This window comes from Jatropha curcas, chromosome 11 (assembly GCF_041381405.1).
Source record: "Jatropha curcas cultivar XTBG-Jc1 chromosome 11, XTBG_Jcur_1.0, whole genome shotgun sequence".
Classification (NCBI taxonomy): Eukaryota; Viridiplantae; Streptophyta; class Magnoliopsida; order Malpighiales; family Euphorbiaceae; genus Jatropha; species Jatropha curcas.
In genome coordinates this window covers 2,308,277-2,324,682 of record NC_143161.1, presented here as the reverse complement: position 1 = coordinate 2,324,682, position 16,406 = coordinate 2,308,277, and the positions used below count along the sequence as shown (strand labels likewise).

The following is a 16,406-nucleotide window of genomic DNA, read 5'->3' as shown; positions in this document are numbered from 1 at the left end:
TTTATTCCATGTCCCTTCTAGGTTCCATTTTCCAACATCATTATAATTCATGTTGTTTTCTTCAAAAATTGCATTCCATCAATGTTAAAAAGCTTCAAAACCATCTTAGATTCAATCGACTATAAGTCCAAATGAATTTTATTTATAAAGTTAAGAGTTTGAAATTTAAAATCTATATTATTGAAATAGTTTTATTTGTCGTCTCATTCAAGTCTGATTCGAGCGAGGAGGTACAAAATAAATTAAAAAAAAAAAGAATAAAATTCAAAGCTCTAAACAAAAGAATTATTTGCAAGGAATCATTCAAGGTCGTCACCATGCATCACATATAATTTTAGTCTCTCATTATGTCTATAAAATTTTCAAAAGGATGACTGTGAATGATGTGAAATATGCACTTACAGACACAACATTTTTGGTAAGCCGGTTCATTCATTCATGCTCAAGAGTCAAATAGGTCCATTTCAAACCCCAAGGAGAGCCGCCGATCCAAGTTATGCTTTTTTTTTTTTTTTTTTTTTTTTTAAATTTTTAAATCCCATTAAAATTAAAAATTAAAAAAAAAAAATTCTGACAACCATAAGAAACAAGCAGAATCATTCTGAGGTATATGATTGATATTATAGTTGATTAATTAACTAATTATCAGATCATGATTCTTCTTTATGCATGGTCCATTTAAATATATATATATATATATATATATATATATATATATATATATATATATATATATATATATTTTAAAAAAATCCCAATCTAAACTATATATAAAACATATATATTTTTTGACCATGTTGTGGTGATGGTAGCTAGCTTAGTTGGATGTCTTCATCCATGAAATTATTACTTTATATAATAATTAAAACAAGTAATTCTTTGAAAGATTCTTAGCAGCTAATTAAACAATTTAATTGTCAACTCCCATGCACACCACACAGGACAAAAACGTCAAGTTTGTGCGTTTGTTCCATATAATTTTGTTAATCTTAATTAATAATTATATAATTTCGATTTTCTATTTTCTTTTAAATACTTAGAATATCTGTCTTCTCTTACTCCGTCTCTGTAGCAAAGAAAAATTAATCACATGTGTCACACATAACGAGCCAGTTTTGGATGTCTTCTTGCTAAACCTAATCCTTGAAGGTGATTCCTAATTTCCTATACATATATATATATATATATATATATATATATATATATATATATATATGAAGAGACAAAAGAATCCAAATTCTGTGTGGTGAGCTTTGGAAAGTAAACCCTTTGGACGGTAGGGAAAATGGTAAGAAAAAAAAACAAATTAATAACTAGATGATATGGGTTTATGTGGTTGAGGATTAATTAAATAATAATATAATTATATGGTAATTAACAGTGGAGACAATTATGAATGTATGACTTTCTCACCACCTCTGTCTTTTCTCTCTATTTTGTCTTAACGTGTATTGATCATGTAATGAGATTTGAACCCATTTTAACATCTCTTACTACTTGAGTTTAATTTACTCTCTCAACCTATATATTTTTTCTTTCATTAAATTATATGAAAAAAAAAAAGTTTATTTAAATTGACCTTACTATGAATATATATAAAATTTGTTTAATTACGACTATTTAAGAACAAGAAAATGAAAGAAAGGTAAAAGTGATAAAGACATATATACCTGTATATAGCTAGCAAAGAGTTTAAATAATTGAAGTATATATAGCTTAAACAGTAATTTGGAAACAAGTTTAAATGCTCCTAATTAAGGAGAATAGCTAATAACCTAATTCAATATTTATATTTTAGATCATAAAAGTAGAATCTAAGATTGCTATTGTTAGAAATATTTTATTTAAATTCCATTTTAAGCCTGCACACAAAAATGACTGTGGAAACTAAAAAAAAAAAAAAAATTAATTTTATTATTATTATTATTATTGTTTGCTAATGTCTAGCTAATTATTTCAGTATAATAAGTCTAAAATTATATACTAAGCAAATGATTAATATTAGAATGCGAATGTCCCACCAAAATTGACTAGCTTCTAGTTCTAGATATTGAATTGGATTACCATTGACAGCCCTACATGTAATTCTGCTAGTGTTTTCTAATAACCTATTTTTCTTGAATTGGATTAATTAATGAATAATCAAAGTCATATAGCCCTAATTTTCTTTTTGGTGAAAAATAAAAAAAGGACTTCCGACTACATTAGAACATGTGGACATAAGAAAATACAGTAAGATAATGATAAGAGAAGAGAAGAAAGTCTTTGTTTAGGTGAGACAAATTGATGAGGTTGATGAATAAAATGGTCCCTCCTTTTTTATAAAGTCGATATTTTGAGGACATATATTAATTAATTAATTAATTAATTGAACTTCGAAATACAGAAAATAAAATTTTCTTTTTTTGGGTTTATGTTATTAAAAATGAAAGCAGTCTCTAACATAGGTCAAACAATTAAGATAATCACAGGAGAAAGAGAAAGATTTAGTGAAGAGACAACTGTCAAAGAAGAAGAGGAAGAAGAAAAGGGTTGAATGGTCACATGATTCTCCAACAATAGCATCTGTATTCATAATTCGAGTATTATTGCTTCGTAAAAATAACAAGTGGGTGCACTTTTGAAAATCATTGGTTTAATTATTTCTTCTTTTAAAAAAAAAAGAAAAAGGAAAGTAATGTATTTTATTGGTAATGAAATTTTATTAATAATATATGAAGTCAGACGATTTTACTTTCAGACAGAAACTTTACTTATAAAGTGAAAAATGTCTGAATATGATCACAGTTTAAAGGTAGATCACTAAATTTACATGTGTGAAAAAAGATAGTAATAATATAAATTAAGTATCAAAAAAGTCTTACAATATCTGAACTTTGATGACTTTGATTCTATAGTTGGATGATACAAAAACACAGCAGAACCCCCAAACCATTTCCCCTCTCTTTCTCTTTTTCTCTCTTTCTTTCTTTCCTTCTTGCTCTCTCATTTGTTGAAGAATTATGTCCACATCAATCTGTCAAGTTTAACAGACATGTCTGGATCGCACTGGCTTCATTCTTAATCTGCTCGGCAAATGATTGGAAGAAGACGATGATCGGAGCATCTTCATCTTCATAAAAAATGGTTTGTACTAGCTAATGTTACAAAAAAAAAAAAAAAAAAAAAAAAATCAAATCGACTACCATAAAAGGATTTCTCGAAATTAATTTTGTTGTTTGCCTTTTTTTTTTTTCAATCAGCCAAGAAGAAGTAGATTTTGTTATTTGCCCTATTATTCAAGTTGAAGTCGAAACTCAAGATCTTTTAGTGCTTCATTAGAGATCAAGTTGATCTTTGCTTTTGTGCTCACTTGTGTGGCTGATTTCTAGATTGTCATTTGCAGAAGAATTTAAATTTTCTTACTGTGAGCTTGTTTTCTTTTTAAACTATTTGTAGCTTTTTTTTATTTCATTATCCAAAATCCTGAAAAATCTTAAACTATGATTTGTTTTGAGAAGCATCTAAGTTCATTTCAAAGAATACCCAGTTTTCTTTTAAGATCAATTATATTTGGCCAAAAAATATTCTGAAAATATGATGATCTCTCTCTTTGTCTCACTTCATAAACATACTTAAGCAGAAATCGAGTCCAAGAACCAAATTTCAAGCTCAAGAAACATGTATTGTAGTGGTAAAAATAGCTTCCTTCGCAAATTCATTTGAATTCTCATCTTCTTTCTCCTACACAAATATGATTATTTTCTTTCTTTTTTTTCTTTTTTGACAAGTGATTATTTCATGTCCTTCTTTTACTAGAAATTCTCTCTTTCAGATCAAAAAGATTATCAAATTCTTTCCCATAGAATCACATTTATTCGTCAAACAAGGAAATCGAACAGCTATATGGCTTTTTCTTTTCATATACATATATTTATATTTTTTTCTGATCAGCAAAAGCTTATTTTATTATGATGAAAACAAGCTACATGAAGAGAGTATAGCTGTGCATAGCTGCACTTATACTTTCTTTCTTTCTTTTTTTTCTGCACTACATGTACTTAACTAATCGATGTTGTTAATTAGTATTGTTCATATAGTACGACCCCTAACTTAGCAGTAGGTATCCATAGACTCATAGTAGAACTATATTTTTATTTCATGATAAAAATTCGGGAAAAGACATGTATTTCTTAATTTTTTTTTTTTTTTCCTTTTGGCAATTTGCAGAATGACTGATGATTATGAATGGAAAAAAACATCCAGAATTGGGGACATATATTACTAATTAACCATGTAAGTATTAACAAAAAAAAAAAACCTTAATTATTTTCCTTTTACACTAATTGCTCTTTGATGATCTATTGGTTTCTGTACCTAATCCTTTTTTTTTTTTTTTTATGAGAAATAATGCATTCTCATTTCATCCATTCTTTTTCAACTAAAATCCTTTAATTTGACGCTGTGTCCATTTATAAGGGAGGATGAGCAGTTATTATAGAAGGTTTTAATTCAACAATAAATATTTCCTAACAGAATTTATGCAAGCTATAATAATAATAATTAGTTTTGAAGTACTTTTAATTAACTGTGTGAAAATATGGCGATCCATCCATAAGAATGAAGGCTAGCTGCAGTTGGTAATACTTCAATTAGTACAATGTACCTTGAAGTATGTACATTAACTAATAACACTTTGCTGTATATTCAGTTTTAGGTCTTGATTATTAATTTAGTTCCAATTAAAATATTGAAAATTACATAATGGGTTTCTCTTGATGATGATTTAGAACCTATTTATTCTCCTTTTAGGAACCCTTCTTCTTGGGGTTTTTATATGCAAAATGATCTCATTTGGGGAAAAAAAAAAAAAAACCTTAATACTTCAAAGAGATCTTGCGAAGCAGAAGTATATTTTTGGGTGGTGTTTTTACTTTATATTAAGAAGAAAAATGTGTAAGATTTGTGAAAGGCTACTTTGATGGCTGGAAGCAGATAATTAATAAGGAACTACTAATTCTTTCCTATTCAGCCTTCTTTGTTTATCTTTTTCACCAACTTGAGCTATGTCTAAGCAAATACCAGCTGGAATATTTATTATTACAGTGTCCAATTTGTTGCATGATAATTAATTATCATCCTTTTTGAGTCTCTTCTGTACTGGTAAAGAAAATTAACCAAAGTGTTTATTTGTTTTGATATTTATCTAAATTAATTACAAACTACGTTGTAATTATTGATTTAGGGTTTGGTAATGATTGGATTTTAATACGTGCTGTTTTAGAGAAATTGGTAAAGAGAGAATTATGGAAGAGATAGAGATGTTAGATCATCAAGAAAAGAGTATTGGTAGCGGAGGTGAAGAACAAGCAGAAAATACTTCTTTAGCATCATCATCACAGAAATGCTCGTCGTTTGATTTGAACGAAGAAGCTAGCTGTAGTGAAGAAGATGAAGATGAGAAGATAACAGAAGAAGGAAGTTCATCAGCTAATAATAACAATTCGTCCTCAGAAAGAAATGAACGGAAGAGTACAGTTAGACAATACGTTAGATCGAAAATGCCTCGCCTTCGATGGACTCCTGATCTTCATCTCTCTTTTGTTCATGCTGTTGAAAGGCTTGGCGGACAAGAGAGTGAGTTTTTTTCTTTCTTCCTTCCTTCCTTCCTTTCTTTCTTTCTTTTCCACAAAATGGAATGACCAAAATAATAAACAAGAGGTTTTGATTCTTTTTTCATTGAATTGGTGAAGGGGCAACTCCCAAGTTAGTGCTTCAGTTGATGAATGTGAGAGGACTTAGCATTGCTCATGTGAAGAGTCATTTGCAGGTACTGGAATTACCTAGCTAGGGTTTGATATTTCTTCCATGATTTTTTGTCGTTATATGTTTAATTTGTGCCCCAACTTAATTACTATTTTCTTGCTTTTACATATTTCAGATGTACCGAAGTAAGAAACTTGACGAAGCTGGACAAGGTGAAGTTCTTTATCTTTCAGATTTATTCAATAATTTAATTCGAGTTGATCTTGCTAGCCCATAAATAGAAAATATTAAAATTAAATGAATTTGATAATAATTATAATAATTTGTAAAGGATCATTGGTCCAATAAATCTAGAACAATAAGAGAGAAAATAACCTTCTCTTATAAATCTGAAACCAAGAAGTTCTCCAAGGAAAAAAAAAATTCTAGGTATAACTAATATTTCCCGTGAAATAACAAATAATTATATACTCCTATTTGTTTTTGAATTATATATAGAAGTCTAATCACAACATTCAGAATTGTTGTAATTTGACTGACAAAAAAAAAAAAAAAAAAAAAAAGAAAGAAAAAGGGGAAAAAGACTATTCTATGCATAGTGCTCATAAGTTTAATAAAATTCTGAGGAACAATTTGAATATAGAATACTAATTACAATGAATATTCTGTGTTACATAATACAGTACTGATCGAAGTTGCTTTTGTTTTACAGTGCTAAGCCAAGCATATAGATCAATGCAAAGAAGGGACAACACTAATACAGGCATGTTACCTCCTCAGAAACAATTCAGAATGGAAAATGGTGGATTTGTTTTTGCTAGAAATTCTGTTCTTCCCCGTATTACTGCCTTCGGACACAATCCCTTTCCCTTGCACTCTTCCTTCTCCCAAAGGCCGTTTAATTTCAGAACAAACTTCTCAAGGTAACTATTCTTAAAAGCCCCAAAATATACGAAGACGAAGTTTTTGTTTTCAGATTCTGTGTAGTTACTGATTTGTGTCTGAATTGCATAGTCACCAACATTGGAGTTTTGATCAGAATGAAGTTAGAAGGCAAATAAATAGTATGACGAGCAAAGATCATGAACAAGGATTAGACGCAACAATGCGAATTGGGCCTTTAAGACCAAGTCGATTTCTTGAGGAAAAGCGATGGCCTCCAATGGAAATGGTTAAAAATAGATGGAAGATTATGGAAAATCCCAATGAAGTAACCTGCAATACTGAACCAGAAGCACACCCAAGGTCAGCTGGGTCAACTTTATTTGCCTCCAATGATTCTATCAGCCATTTCAATTGCTTTAAAGCAACATTTGAGCCTCCATTTCGGCTTGAGGTAATCAACAAGCAATTACAGAATTTCTCAGAAATATATTGTTTTGAAATCTTTTATTTATTATTATTATTATTTTTTTAAAGAAAATAAAATTTTCCTTTTCTTGCAGCTGAATCAAGAAAAAGTGTTGCCTGACTTGCAGTTGAGGCTAAGCCAGAGAGTGGAATTGGATGAGAATAAGAGTAACTGTAGAAGCAAACAAGAAATTAGCACTAAGCTTTCACTTTCTTAGTGCAAAGAAGAAGACTTTTTGTAAGAAATAGACAAATACATTAGAGAAAGGCTATACTGAGGCTGAGTACTTGACAATATCTGACTGTGTATGTAGAAAACCAAAACACAGCGGGTTAGATCTTTTTAAGTACTTGTCTTGTAGCCATTACAGATCATAAATTCATGAGCAATGCTTTTTTTGAAATATATATATATATATATATATATATATATATATATCACTCAGGATCCTGTTTTTTTATGCAGTGGAATAAGTTTCAGCAGGTGAGGGCAAAACAATTGCAGGGTTCTCTTTATCTTAATATCTTTATCCATCCATACCTTGAGAGTAAGTAAAGTAATTTTCACTAATTGAATTCGATAATTAATAATCTCATAATTAAGTTTATTGTATTAACGAAAAGACTCTTTGATTTCTTTTTTCTTTTTTTTTTCCATTGTTAATAGTCTAAACAATAAATTTAATAGATTAATGAAAAAACTTTAACTTTTTATCAATAATTAATAACTTTTTATAAAGTTTAGGTTTAAGTTTTTTCAGTACTTTTTTTTTTCTTCTATTTATATTCACTTTATATGATATTTATGATGAGATACTATGTTCAAATATATGTTCACTCATCTCAATTTTGTATAGTTAAATAAATCACAAATTTCTAATAACATAAGAAAAACGATTTTGAAAATTTTATTAATGAAATATTATTAATTTCATTAATTATTTTAGGAGGAAGAAATTTTAAAGTTTTATCATTTTAAATAATAATAATGATATTATCAATTATCTATTAACATTAATATTAACTTAATTAATGTCTAAATTAAAATAAATGAAATTAAAAAATAATATAAAAATTATTAATATATTATTATTATTGGTATGACATATAAGCGAATTTACTTCACTACACACAACTATGGAATCACTTGTACACCAAGTCAATAGGTAACTGTCATTAATTCTATTGTATCAATTTTTTTTAAGTGAATTGTCAGAAATACTTATTTTGGTCACTTAGATTGGGCATGAGTAGTTTGGTACATCGGGTATGAGTAGGGTGGTCCCATAAATGAGATATAGAAAAGTATAATCTTTAATTAATAAATAAAAACAATTAAAATTCATATAAATTAAAATTTTTATTTAAGACTTTGGAATGCAACGATGAAAACACAAAAAATTTAGTTGAATTTTTAAAAATAATATGATAAAATTGCACATTACGTGCAACGGCTGACGGATTATTGGTTAATTATAATTAAAGACCAATTTACTCTTCCAGTCGAGTTTTACAGTAGCATTATTGGTCGTTAACGATATGAAGTCGTTTCAGTTGATGTTATTATTCCTTACTTGCCGGTAGAACTAATATAAACCCGTTTTACCTCATGGTTTGCATTGGGGACACAGAGTAGACGAAGATGGAGGGAGTGGAGATGATGGCTTGGAGACAAAGGGTAAAGGGTATTTTAGGAATTAAAACGTAAAAGTTTTTGTTCGATTCTTTCTTCTACTTAATTTATTGCGTTTTTACTCTTGTCGTCTGACTCTTGCGGGATGTCGTTCAGTTTTCCATCTACTGTTAATCGCTTACAATAAAGAACGCTTCACCCTGTCGTTTATAAAGGACTGTTGTTCATTGACAACGGAGTACATTACATCAAATTAAATTACCCTCCAAACCAATCATCACTAATTAAAATTAATTACAGTATGACCCCTTTTTTTTCGGAAATAAGTTATTTTTGAAAGACATTTCTCCCATGGAAAATATTTTTTAAAAAACTTATTTTATATTGTTTGATTGCAATATTTAAAACTGTTTTTTTTTTTTTTTTGGAAGAAATATTTAAAACTAGTTAAAAATATTAAGTTATTTCAAAAGAAAACGAATTTTAACATTTTCAAAATAGTGACAAACGCATTATAATTTTATAAATACATATTATTATTTTTAATTAAATAATTTAATATTATTTAGATAAAATTATTCAATTAAAAATAATTAAATTACCCTGCAAACCAGTCATCAGAATAACATTAACATAAACATAAAATTATGGTAAAGTCCTTTCCGCAAAATTCCTTCTTTGGAGCAAGGAGAAGTTACCTCTTTTTCTCCTATGCATCAGTAAAAAGATAGTAGCACATAAAATCGTGGGATGGACAAATAATTCTTTAAATAAGACAAATAATTTATCTACACAAATACAAGCCGCTCACCAAGGCACATTTACATAACAACGCCATAAACTCCAGTTACTAACAGAGATGCTTATTTAAAATACCCACATGCCAACTCAAACAAAATTTAATTTTCCTGAACTGCTTTGTAAGGGTACGAGCACCGGGTTATCTAATCTACGATATATTTTCTTAATTCTGCAATGGCACAGAATGCCATCGGATCAAGGTGTATCTGATCATGGCTAAAATGGGTCATACTGATTCCTGCAAAACACAAATATCAGGGAAATACCAGATCAAGATGCTATATTCCCATTGATCGCCTCGGGTTTATACCAGTGCAAGTAGGTAGGCAATGCAAATTGATTCTCCACCTGTCAGTTACAGAAGTAATTGAGTGGTAGAATGATCATCCCCACCAAAAAAAGGGGGCTGCGTGACCTTCAAACTAAACAATGATGCTTGGAGAATGTAGAAAAGGCTTTCAAATCTTTAACTTTAAAATTGCTGAGAAGCATGAGGAAATAATTCCTGTCAAAATTTTTTTCAAACAAGGTCAGTTTTTATATATCTGAACAAAGTGGAAACTGTGGAGATAATTAAGCTTGCGATGACATTACCTCAGAATAGCGTACGTGATCATTATGCAAGTACGATGATTTCACAATGTTTTCCCATTTGGTACTAGTAGAAGTTGTCTTAGAATCCTGCCGCTTACTCCGAAAATTGGTGCCGCGGTATAAATGTGAAGAAGGATTTTGAGAGGAAACAGTAGGCAGGGTACGCGAAAGCCAAGACTCAGAAGGAGTTTTGGGTAGAGATGGAGGAAGAGAACACTGAGCAAAACCAGTTTTTGCATTTCCTATGTCCATGTTTGAAATCTGATCATTCTCAATATTTAGATTTCCTTCTGTGGTTGTACTTACACATACCAATGCCAATGATTCCTGTGACAAGTCCTCTCCTGTGTCCCATTGATCTCTGTGAGTTGACATGTCTGAGAGAAGAGATAAATCAGCATCACCAGATTTTTGTTCTGGAAAATTCAGGGATGTCACATCTTTAGAAGTGGATTCTATAGTATAGGTTTCTTGAATTTCTCTGCTACTTAACAAAGACTTAATATCCTTCTCTGCAGGCCCCATTCCACCCTTCTTGATATCAGAGGAACCAGCATTTGAACACAATAATCCTGCCACATTTACAGTATCTACATACAGTGTCTTCTCAGTGGTGGGGCTCAGCGGGCGAGATCCATGTCTAAGGCCATGATAAGGTACTAGTTCCTGTGATTTACTATAACATTTACCATACAAATTCAACTTATTGGCCTTGAAATTTTCAAGGTCTTTAGGAACTCCCAGGAATCCCCCTATAGGGAAGGGAGATTGAGGTGCTTCATTGCGGTAAGGAGAGATGGCCCCTGAACGCCTAAAAGGAGATGTCCTACTTATCATTTGTCTGTCTCTTGCATAAGTGAACCGATTAGATCCACCAGTCAGCTTGTTATCAACCCCTACTAGCCTAGGGGATTGAACTTCATTGTCTGGTTCTTTTTTATGAACAGGATCCTTGGCAGGCTGGAAAAAAGTAATCCCAAAAGTGTAAGCACTTGCCATAATTGCAAAACAACTTCCAATTTGTAGCAATAAAATTTAACACTCAAAATGAGACAAATAAATAGGGAAGCCATTCAATTGTTACCTTATTTATGGTTGGACTCTGTGATCTGGAGTAAACAGATTTAGTCATTCTCTTAATGTCGCGGGCAGCAGACATTGGAGATTGGTTCCTAACTTTCATCCCAGGAACAGGATTTACGAGCCGCAAAGAATTCTTTACGCATAACAGAGGAAGCAGACCACAACCTTTAGTCATTATTTTTCCATAATTGACATACTGATCACATTCATCTTCACTTTCTTCATCTACTAAATCCTGGTGATAACTTGGAACATTAAAAGATTCTTTTCGATTAACAGGAGGTGTCCTATCTCGTTGAACAACCTGCACTATCTGCCTAGGTTGTTCACCTGATACAGGTTGCTTTCTTGAAGCATATTGAGGTGCCTCCAGAGTCATTGCCTTGGCGGCAGGTAAGAAGCGACTCATCATGAAATCTCGGGTTTGTGGATCAGCATTGAAGGTTCCTGACGGCTTCACAGCCAGACTATCAAAGCCACTCACACCACTTACACTACAGTCAACAGAGAAAGAATCCATTCCAGACAGCGTGTCACGTGCATCAGAGTAAAGATCATCGTCATCATCATTTTCTGAATTGAAATCAGATTTCTCATTCACTCCTTCCTTTGAGCAATCCAATCCATTCGCAATATCATTGAATGAATTAGATTGAATTTGAGGCCTAAACGCAACTTGATCTTCTGGTTTCTTATCCTCAATGTGTTTTACAACATCCAATGCTCTTCGAGGAGTAAACCTTGGAGTCACAGAAGCCTCCTCGCAACCTCGAGGATCAGGCTTACTACCATCCTTGCGTCTACCAGGGATCTGTTCCCAATGAAAAGGAACTGCAACTGGTTCTGTTACTTGATCCAAATTGAAATCTGACTTATAAGAAGGGAGGGTATTACGTTTAACGAGCTGGGCATTCTCAAATTTCTTCCCTTTTGTTACATTTGAAGGTTTTGTTGCAGTAGATGATCGCCTCACTGACATAAGTGGCGCATTGAAATTTAATTTCCTCTCCTCCATCATTACTTTCACAAATAATTAAGCAAATCCAAAGTTCACCAATTGCACATAATAGCCTATATTAATGGCGAGTCCCTCCAAAAATTAAATCTAAAAAAAATAAGCAGAAAAAATGTTACTACAACGAAAAATTGGGGATGGATGAGAAATGATTTGTGCATATTCCAAACAGCAAGTGACCGTTTAATAACACTTGAAAAGCAATAACATTTATTGTTTTCTCAAGCGAATCAGAAGGAATCATGAAAACATTTATGCTCTGTCAGATGCCATACATAAAATTAAAAGCAAAAAAATGAAAGAAAGAAATATTGGGACCTGTGAAAAGAATTAACCTAATTCAACTAACTGTTCAGGAATCTGGAAGATCAGAAAAAATTAAAATTGAAAACTGAAATTTTCTGTCCTTTCTTTATTTTGATTTTTCAAGCAGAAGCCAAGCGGAGCTGAAATCTAATTAAGCTTATCAAATTAGCCAAACAACAACATTTGCAGTACTATTATGATTAGATCAAAATGGGATTTATTGTATGAACAGGAAGTTTTATCTAGTTTACCAGAGTGAAATTGTCAAGAAAAAGGATATATTCTGATCAAGAAAAAATAAGCTCATTAACTTCTAGAGCTAACTCTTTAACACAAACAGTATGATCCATACTCAAATCTTCGACGAAGAACTAGCTAACCGACTCTAGCTTATTGAAATACCAATCTACCTTTATAGGGAAAAAAAGAAAAGAAAATAACAGTAGAATTAAGCTGAATTGAAGATGTACGTACCTTGAATGATCTGAACAGAAAGAAAGCAATTGGAGAAAAATGTATCGTCTCGTCAAAATTATCACTCACTGAATGAAACTGAAAGATGAAGAAGAAAGAAAAAAAGACATACCGATGAGTGAGTTAATGAAAAGAGAGTGAAGTGAGGTTGGCGTTACTGCTTAATGGGGACCTAAAATAATGCCGTGAATTTTGGGAATGAGTGAAAACAAAGGAAAGTGATAAGAGAGAGAGAGAGAGAGAGCTTAGCATGCTTTTACAATTTCTGCGTAGAAAGATCAGAGAGAGAGACAGGGTAAGGTATTCATGGAGAGAAAGAAACAGAGACAGGGATTGCTACCTCTTTGGCTACGCTTTTGCTTTCCGGTATTGGTTTCTATGCACGCGCGATTTTTATTTCTATTTGGACAAAAGCATAATTTGGCTAATAAATTTTATTAAATGTTCGATTTAATTCAAAATTCAGTTTTTTGAATTTTTTTTATTCTTCTATATATTCAATAGACTGAAATAATATTACGGCATAACGGAGTAGTCCCTCCCAAATAGGTGAAAATTATTATAGTCGAAAAGATCCGAACTCTTCTTTTTTTTTTAAAAAAAAAAAAAAACTCAATACCTTCTATTTTTCATAAAGAAATTCAACTATATCATACCTAATTGATATTGATTTTTTAATCTTTATTTTTATCCCATCAACTATTAATTAATTCTAGTCTACATCTAACATACTACAACTCTCTCATTTTATCCCATTTAATTTCTAATAAATTAGGAAATGATCAAAATAATTAAATAACTACTATTAAAATTATGAAATACATCATAATTCATTTTTTATCAAGTAAAACAATTATCTAAGTTATTATTAAAATTCATCTTAAAATAATTTTTATTCTTATGAAATTAGATCAATAATTAAAGCAATTGTCTCATTCAACTAATTTGCTATAGAATTATTATTATTATTATTATTATTATTATTATTATTATTATTAATTACTGATAGTTGATTTGTAATAAGTAAATTTAGTATTATAAAAAAAAAAAAAAAGAAGTTTCAAGTTTGAACTTTAATTAAAGTGGCATATTCTGAGGGTAATTATGTAAATCTTAGATTTCGAGTGATTAAAAATAATTAGCCTGAATTTTTTCAAATAAAAATAAAAAATTCCACGTTAAATTGGGAAAGTAATTAATGAAGGAAAAAGAGCGATGGTGTATTGTCATTTGTCAAATGTCACGAGCAAGCAGTTGAAAAGCGAGGGTTGTTAAGGCAGCGGCCTCAAACAGCCCAAATCAAAAAATTAATCAACGACACCCACCTCTTTTTAATGACCGATTACCCTTTTCAGAGTCTACGCACCATCTTAACCGTTTATCACATAATTAGGCACTACCATTTAAATCCGTTTCAGAGATGGAAAGAAAGGTAACGGAGATTTTAAAAAAATTTGAAAATAAATATCTTAGAAAAATCATTGATTTCAAAGAATGAAAAAATGGAGGAAATAAGAAAACAAAACGATATAAACAATAGTTGAGTGTTTAATATTTCTTTTTTTTTATTATTTTTAAAAATAAGCATAATTTTCCAATATTCTTAACTAATTTTCCTGATTATAGAACACATGGGCCCTACTCGTGTCCAAACTTGTACGTAACTTTAAAAAGCATGTGAATGTTTGCAAATTTGGTCTTTTTGTTCCAGTAATTTGGTGCTAATTTCCCTTGAGTTGCGCAAAATAGCAATATTAAAAATTATTCAGGAATATTTTATTTATACGAAAGATTGGCTCTATAGATTCTATGGTCTGCCATTATTGATTTTGCTAAATGGATTAATAAAGAATAATTAATACTATGTTATGCTTCATCACTAGTAATGTATTGGTTAGCTAATAAAGTCCCATCGGTTTAATTTTTCAATTTATATAAAAAATGAAATGTCTCAAATTTGAATCATCTCAATTATAATAGTTTTTACTAATTTTGTGAGTAAAGACGAGAGTTACCATTATTGTTTAATTTATAATGTTATTTTAATCAATTGAGTCTGATTTTTATGATATTCTATCTGAAATGGATTATTAAAAAAATAATTTACGCTGTATTTTATTGAAAAACAATAAATTTAAAATTGAAAAACCGTTGCCATACCCATTTCATCTAAGGAAGTGGTGGTCAAAGGTTTGAAACTTTAGTAAAAGGAACAAGTGGGTTGTTATGTTTTGGGTGGGTTGTGAAATCTACTGAAGTAGTCTTTATATTTCTTTTTGTATAAAAGAAGAGAGAAAAAGCTTTTGCCCATTGAACACGCCATGGGATTGGGATGCATAAGAGCCCACCACCCCATCCGTCACCCTCTCAAAGGAAAGCCACCATCAAATATAAGTACGTCTTGGACCCTATTGGCTATTGAGATTAAAGGGCATTTTACCTTATCCCTTAATAAATGTCTATTGGTTTCCCAATCCAAAATTACTATGAATTATAAAGATGTTTTTATTTATATAATATAAATAAATTATAAATTTATAAATAAATTTTACATAATTTTGAAATTCACATATAGCTTTATTTGTCCCGGAACATGCATTTTGTAGCAGAAAGTTTGAGCTGGGCCCGCCCTCCACTGCCGTCCAGCTCCAAGAAAATTCCTGAATGGTACAAATGGTGGGCAATGAAGGACGACATTGACCTAACAATTCACAATTCAATCACGTATGATATCATACATCCAAAATTTAAAACTCTTCCCACCCTATTGGGCCTTTATATTTCATTGTTAGGCTGCCTCTCACACCTTTGCAACTACATCTTGCCCCATTTCTTTTCTTTTTTTTTTTTTTTTTTAAATACATTGGAAAGTATTAAACTCAGTTACGAAATCACTCGTGGCGAAACCCCACCAGCTCTATCAGCATCAAGAATGCTTCACGGGAAGGAGATTCCAAGAATCGCAGTCCCATTGAGCCTGCATAAGCTTCGTTAGCCAACAAGTCTGCCACAACATTGGCTTCTCTATACACCTTCACCACCTTCACCTGTCATTCCAAAGACAAGCAGAGTTTTACATGTATGTATCAGATTAGCAAGTCGAAATGAGCATGGACCCTGACCAGAAATGCTGTCCACTACAGCCTGACAGTCAGTTTACACAATTAGCTGCCTCCATTCTTGATCCCAAGCGATTTTGAGAGCATAGTAAACACCCCAAAATTCAGCTTCTAATGCATTATCACTTCTGAAAACTCCAACACAAGGCTGCAAGAGATGAAACGCATGCATAACTTCACACCATCTGACTTGTTAAGTCCAAGAGAATCCCAAGCTTGTCGAATCTCCAAGGCCTTACCAACCAAGAATGGTTTCGAAGTAAATACCTTGGCCCTATTCAGATGA

General features: G+C 31.2%; 2 protein-coding genes across 3 annotated transcripts; one reads left to right on the top strand and one right to left on the bottom strand.

Moving 5' to 3' along the window:
- Window positions 1–2,864: 2,864 nt before the first annotated feature.
- On the top strand, window positions 2,865–7,594 carry LOC105650157 (uncharacterized). 2 transcript variants are annotated; one of them, XM_020685409.3, is made up of 8 exons: window positions 2,865–3,126; window positions 4,210–4,275; window positions 5,264–5,616; window positions 5,733–5,809; window positions 5,921–5,957; window positions 6,458–6,668; window positions 6,760–7,081; window positions 7,191–7,594. In XM_020685409.3, the coding sequence occupies exons 3-8, from the start codon at window positions 5,286–5,288 to the stop codon at window positions 7,311–7,313; spliced, it is 1,101 nt and encodes a 366-aa protein (XP_020541068.1). In that variant the 5' UTR covers window positions 2,865–3,126; window positions 4,210–4,275; window positions 5,264–5,285; the 3' UTR covers window positions 7,314–7,594. The 2 variants fall into 2 exon arrangements, with proteins under 2 accessions (XP_020541068.1, XP_012092425.1); XM_012237035.4 differs by lacking the exon at window positions 4,210–4,275.
- Window positions 7,595–9,479: 1,885 nt separating this feature from the next.
- LOC105649674 (transcription initiation factor TFIID subunit, putative (DUF688)) lies at window positions 9,480–13,370 on the bottom strand. The gene is made up of 4 exons (XM_012236391.4): window positions 13,002–13,370; window positions 11,208–12,311; window positions 10,124–11,083; window positions 9,480–10,034 (listed from the first exon to the last, which is right to left on the bottom strand). The coding sequence occupies exons 2-4, from the start codon at window positions 12,222–12,224 to the stop codon at window positions 10,002–10,004; spliced, it is 2,010 nt and encodes a 669-aa protein (XP_012091781.1). The 5' UTR covers window positions 12,225–12,311; window positions 13,002–13,370; the 3' UTR covers window positions 9,480–10,001.
- Between the last annotated feature and the right edge of the window lie 3,036 nt (window positions 13,371–16,406).